Genomic DNA, 6,532 nt, shown 5'->3' with positions numbered 1-6,532 from the left:
ATAAAAGAGTATTACAAGCTCTTCTTTTCTCCAAATGTTTCTGTGACTTTATGGGTGAGAAAGATAAGCCTATCAAGTGTAGAGAGAAAGCTCTAAATGATGCTATGTCCCAGTTTGCTGTTCTCTTTTCCAGACTGTGTGCATACATACAGAGATCTAACACCTCTTCTCAAGGATTGGGATACTATTCCCAAATGGAGGTGCTCCCTGTTTTTCTCTGCTGCAGAGTACACACTTCTCATGCCAGAGACATGTGCATTTACATGTAGATACAAGTCACAACCAGAACATACACTCCAATTTTTCAGCTACTCTTGAAAGTCTGGCTTATTTGTTACAGTTCTCCATTGTATGCATGCAGAGAACAGGACACTGGTGGCCTAATAATCAACAAAAATGTGCTTTCTGTCTCTTAAGGCTTCTCTGCTTTCTAGTTATCAAAATGTTAAATGAGTACCCAGCCTTTCTAACATAAGAAGCATAGATTTTCACCTACTGTTCTTCATAGCAAGTACCATTCCCATCATGGCTCTCATTCACTATTCTATTTTGCCAATTTCATAGATCCCTTCCAGTGACTGAGGGAAGATATGGATAATACCAACACCTTCCATTTTCTTACACCCGAGAAGAAATCTCAGCCCTAGAACAGAGAGAACATTGCTTTCAGAGTTCTGTCTCTTCCTAACATAACCTGAAATGTTTTGCAACAGTTCTGGGACCATCAACTACCCCATAGCCTACTGGTCTTCAGATAGACTGAATAGTACAAACTGGATTTAAAAGAAGTTTCTAGAACTTTTGAAAGGTTGGTAAATTACTTAATCTCTGTGATCCTGTTTCCCCCTCCTTATGGACCTGTGCCAGACATTTCTACATAGTCACACAGTTCTGACAGAGCATATTATGGATTCATATCTCTATTTCTTTGCAGGAACACCAGTGGAAAATTCCTAAGCATGGATCTAACTGCCCCATCCTGGAACTCTAACAACACAGGAGTCAAAGAAATTTACTACAGTGAAAATTTATCCTATTTGACCAAGTTCAATTTTCTTACTATCATTGTTGCTGTGGTTGGGCTGGCAGGAAATTCCGTAGTGCTATGGCTTCTAGCCTTCCACATCCATAGGAATGCCTTCTCAGTCTATGTCCTCAACCTGGCTGGTGCTGATTTCTTGCTACTTTGCAATCAGATTGTGTATTCCCTACAGTATGTCCTTCCTTTATATATCAGCAACATTTCTTTTCTCATCTTTACATTTATGTTTGCTTTTTTTGCAGGTTTGTGTATGATTGCAGCCATCAAAGTTGAGCACTGCCTATCTGTAATGTGGCCGATCTGGTATCACTACCAAAGACCAAGACACACAGCAGCCATCGTGTGTGTTCTGCTCTGGACTTTCTGTCTGTTGTTGAGCCTCCTGGTAGGGCTAGGCTGTGGCTTTCTGTTCAGTTATTTTGAATATGATTTCTGTAATACATTTCTCTTTATCACTACTGTATTTACAATAGTGTTAACTGTGTTTCCTTCTGTGTCCACCCTGGCCCTATTGGTAAAGATCATTGGTGGATCATACAGGTTTCCAGGGTTCAGGTTGTATATATCCATTGCTCTCACAGTGGTGGTATCCATATTTTTTGGTCTGCCCCTTGGGATCTGCACGTTGCTCTTGGAAAGGTTTGAAGCGTTTCAAAGCATTTTCTCACAAAATACATGGGAAATGATACTATTTCTGTCCTGTGTTAACAGCTGTGCCAATCCCATCATTTACTTCCTTGTTGGCTCCATTAGGCACTGCAGGTTTCAACGGCAGAGTCTGAAGCTACTTCTGCAGAGAGCCATGCAGGACACTCCTGAGGAAGAGAGTGGAGAGAGGGGTCCTTCAAAAAGGTCTGGGGAACTGGAAAACATCTAGTGCAGTAGTTGAGTGAGTCCTTGATCAGACATAGTTTCTCTGACAGTCAATGTTGTTTTTCTCTATGTAGGCAATTTTGACAAACATTTCTAATTGGTAGAGAAAATGGTCATTTTATAGAAATTGGGATAAGTGGGCCTCTTACACAGAAATTGACTGCAGCAACACAAAGCTGCCTTATGTGGGCCTCACTGCATCCCCTTGTGATATAACCCTTGTAATCACTTGGGGCCAGAACAGTTCTCACTGTAAACAAATGCCTCCCTCAGAACAAGGATCAAGGTAGTTCAAGAAAGTTCAGAATTTCTTTGGTCATTAAAATTGAAAATGACTGAATGAATATTACATTTTAGAGAAATGTTCCTATCATTTTACAAGATGTTTTTTATTAGATATTTTATTTATTTACATTTCAAATTATATCACCTTTTCAGGGTTCCCCTCTGGAAAAAAAAAAAAAAACCTCTACTCCCTAACCCACGCACTCCTGCTTCCTGGCCCTAGCATTCCCCTATACTGGGGCATAGAACCTTGATAGGACCAAGGGCCTCTCCTCTCATTGATGACCAACTTTGCCATCCTTGTATATTCATATGCTGCTGGAGCCAATGTGATGGGTGTGAGCCATAAGAAGCAAACTAATTCAATCAACATTGTCAGCAATGTTCCTGCAACACCAACTGCTTGCCATAACTCCATGCCAAAACTGCCACCAGTTTTCAACTATGAATGATCCCTTTGGGAAGTTGTAAAGTGATGGCCATGGGGCTACCCAGAACATTATCCTATATCCACTGGTTCTGCCAAAGCTTTGGAGCAAGGTCATCCTATAGCTGAATGGGAAGCTCACTACCATGGCCTTCCTTGTGCCTATACACAGCATGTCTGAGGTGGATTTGACATGCTTCCTGGAGAAAACTGCCATCAAGAAATAGGTGAATCATACACTGGGGCCCCTAATAAAGGCCATTTTGGCTACAATGAGGATCCAGTTGTCTCCTGCAATTTTAGCAGTGATACTGACTCTTCTAACTTTGATGTTGGGGCTGGTGTTGCTCTTAGTGACAAGTTTGTAGAGGCCACTGTCTGCTATGACAATGAGTATGGGTATAGTAACAAAGTGTTGGATCTCATGGCCTACAGGACCTCCAGGGATTAAGAAGCCATGAATTACCAACCATAGGAAGGATTTGAAAGAAAAGAGATGTTCTGGGCTCCTAAATAGTCCCTGCCCCAACTTACTCCTCATCATTTAGAATCACCCTCACAGTTTCCATCCCAGAACCCCATAAAAATGGACTTATGGTACCCCTAATTTTTTGAATATTATCAATAGATTTTAATGTACACACAAAAATGTAAGTTTTGTTGATATTACGAATAATTATAGAAAGCTAAAGAAACATAGTTGTCCAAAAAGTGGAAAATGGATGCATAAATTTGAAGATATTCATTCAAAAACATATAGAGCAATTAGAAACAATGTATTAAACCTAAAACCCAAAACAACAAAACCCTCTGAAACAAAGAAAACAAAAATAAAATAGCACCCAAAACTAAAAAAAAAAAAAAAACACCAAAATAGCCTTGTGGCTCTCTTCTCTTCTCTTCCTTTGTACTTTCCCTTCCCTTTTAGCCTCTTCCCTTCTCATCTGTACTTTCTCCTCCTCCTTTCCCCCCTCTCTCCACATGCCTAGCATGGCCACATGGAGATAGCTGGCCTCTACTTTTCTTTCTCTTCTCTCTCCTTGCTATATTAAAACATCTTACAACCAAAAAAAAAAAAAAAAGTAGCCTTGTATTCGGGAGGAGTTAACTAACCTATAATGGACAATCATTTTGTGTGTGTGTTCTTTCATATGGTTAATGAAAGTCTATTTCATTGTATGTATATTTATGTAATAGGAAACAAAGTACAAATGATGTACTGTGCTGTGATAAAAAAAAAAAAATGCCAAATAGAGTAACTTTAGTGTAACCATAAAGGGTGTTGAGATCAGTGATACACTAGTCTACAGAAATGATAAATATTCATTAATTATAAAGTCTTAAAATGCAAACTCATAATGCTTGATATTACTCCCTGTAGTGGGAGTTTGAAACCATAAAAAGCAACTACTTAGAGGGAAAATTACTAGATATTATTTAATGGAAGAGGCTACAGTGTGGGCAGAATAGGCTAGATGCCAAGGAACAAAACAGCCTCATTAAGGGTCAGAATTCCAGTCTATCATTTACTCTTATACATGTATAGGAAGTCATAATGTCTGCTCAGAGTTCGTATAAACTTCACTTGATTATAAACTCTTTTTCACCTCTAGAAATGTCTGTTGACTTAGACAACAATATCAATGGCTGTCTAAGAACTGTCGTTCTTCAGCACTGGTCAGCTCCCCATCTCTAGACTAGAAAATGAAAAAAAAACAGTAAGGATATACTGTATGGAATGGTTTGAGGAGTATTGGAATTAGGTCTTCTTTGAAGGTTTGATAAAACTCTGTACTAAACCCATCTGGTCCTGGGCTTTTTCTGGTTGGGAAACTATTAATGACTGTTTCTATTTCATGAGCAGATATGAGACTGTTTAGATCATTGATATGATCTTGATTTAACTTTGGTACCTGGTATACGTCTAGAAAATTGTCCATTTCATCCAGGTTTTCCAGTTTTGTTGAGTATAGGCTTTTGTAGTAGGATCTCATGATATTTTGGATTTCCTCAGTGTCTGTTGTTCTGTCTTCCTTTTCATTTCTGATCTTGTTAATTAGGAAACTATCTCTGTGCCCCCTAGTTAGTCTTGCTCAGGGTTTATCTATTTTGTTGACTTTCTCAAAGAACCAGCTCCTGGTTTAGTTGATTCTTTGTATAGTTCTTTTTGTTTCTATTTGGTAGATTTCAGCCCTGAGTTTGATTATTTCCTGCATTTGACTCCTCTTGGGTGAATTTGCTTCTTTTTGTTCTAGCTCTTTCAGGTATGCTGTCAAATTGCTGGTATATGCTATCTCCGGTTTCTTTTTGTAGGCACTTGAAGTTATGAGTTTTCCTCTTAGGACTGCTTTTATTGTGTCCCATAAGTTTGGGTATGTTGTGGCTTCATTTTCATTAAACTCTAGAAAGTCTTTAATTTCCTTCTTTATTTCTTCCTTGACCAAGTTATCATTGAGTAGAGTGTTGTTAAGCTTCCACGTGTATGTGGGCATTCTATTGTTTATGTTGTTATTGAGTAGCAGCCTTAGTCCATGGTGATTTGATAGGATACAAGGAATTATTTCAATCTTCTTGTATCTGTTGAGGCCTGATTTGTGACCAATCATATGGTCAATCTTGGAAAAGGTACCATGAGGTGCTGAGAAGAAGGTATATCCTTTTGTTTTAGGATAAAAAGTTCTATAGATATCTCTTAAATCCATCTGTTTCATAACTTATTACTCTCACTGTTTCTTTGTTTAGTTTCTGTTTCCATGATCTGTCCATTGCAGAGAGTAAGGTGTTGAAATCTCCCACTACTATTGTGTGTGGTGGAATGTGTGCTTTGAGCTTTAGTAAATTTTCTTTTATGAATGTAGATGCCCGTGCATTTGGAGCATAGAGGTTCAGAATTGAGAGTTCATTGTGGTAGATCATAACTTTGATGAATGTGAAATATCCCTCATCTTTTTGATCACTTTAGCGTGAAAGTCGATTTTATTCGATATTAGTATGGCTACTCCAGCTTTTTTCTTGGGACCATTGTCTTGGAGAACTGTTTTCCAACCTTTTATTCTGAGGTAGTGTCTGTCTTTGTCACTGAAGTGGGTTTCCTGTATGCAGCAAAATGTTGGGTCCTGTTTACGTACCCAATCGATAGTCTATGTCTTTTTATTGGAGAATTGAGTCCACTGATATTAATAAATATTAAGGAAAAGTAATTGCTGCTTTCTGTTATTTTTGTAGTTAGAGCTGGCATTCCATTCATGTGGCTATCTTCTTTGAGAAGATTACATTTTTGCTTTTTCAGGGATGTAGTTCCCCTCCTTGTGTTGGAGTTTTCCACTTATTACTCTTTGAAGGGCTGGATTTGTGGAACTATATTGTGTGAGTTTGGTTTTGTCATGGGGTACTTTGGTTTCTCCATCTATGGTGATTGGGATTTTTTTGTGGGTATAGAAGTCTGAGTAGGCATTTGTGTTCCCTTAGGGTCTGCATGACATCTGCCCAGGATCTTCTAGCTTTCATAGTGTCTGGTGAGAAATCTGGTGTAATTCTGATAGGCCTGCCTTTATATGTTACTTGACCTTTTTCCCTTACTGCTTTTAGTATTCTTTGTTTTGTGCATTTGGTGTTTTGACTATTATGTGGCGGGAGGAATTTCTTTTCTGGTCCAGTCTATTTGGGGTTTTATAGGCTTCTTGTATGTTCATGGGCATCTCTTTCTTTAGGTTAAGGAAGTTTTCTTCTATAATTTTGTTGAAGATATTTACTGGCCCTTTAAGTTGGAGGCCTTCACTCTCTTCTATACCTATTATCCTTAGGTTTGGTCTTCTCACTGTATCCTAGATTTCCTGTATGTTTTGGGTTAGGGTCTTTTTGCTTTTTGCATTTTCTTTGACTGTTATGTCAATGTTGTCTATGTT

General features: G+C 38.4%; 1 protein-coding gene across 1 annotated transcript; it reads left to right on the top strand.

Moving 5' to 3' along the window:
• Positions 1-944: 944 nt before the first annotated feature.
• LOC116100518 (mas-related G-protein coupled receptor member B4-like) lies at positions 945-1,919 on the top strand. Its single transcript, XM_031384319.1, has one exon. It carries the CDS (start codon positions 960-962, stop codon positions 1,917-1,919), a length of 960 nt encoding a protein of 319 aa, XP_031240179.1. The 5' UTR covers positions 945-959.
• The last annotated feature ends 4,613 nt before the right edge of the window (positions 1,920-6,532 follow it).

This window comes from Mastomys coucha, unplaced genomic scaffold (assembly GCF_008632895.1).
Source record: "Mastomys coucha isolate ucsf_1 unplaced genomic scaffold, UCSF_Mcou_1 pScaffold21, whole genome shotgun sequence".
NCBI lineage: Eukaryota > Metazoa > Chordata > Mammalia > Rodentia > Muridae > Mastomys > Mastomys coucha.
The sequence above is the reverse complement of the archived record's forward strand: the minus strand, read 5'-3'. Positions and strand labels throughout refer to the sequence as shown.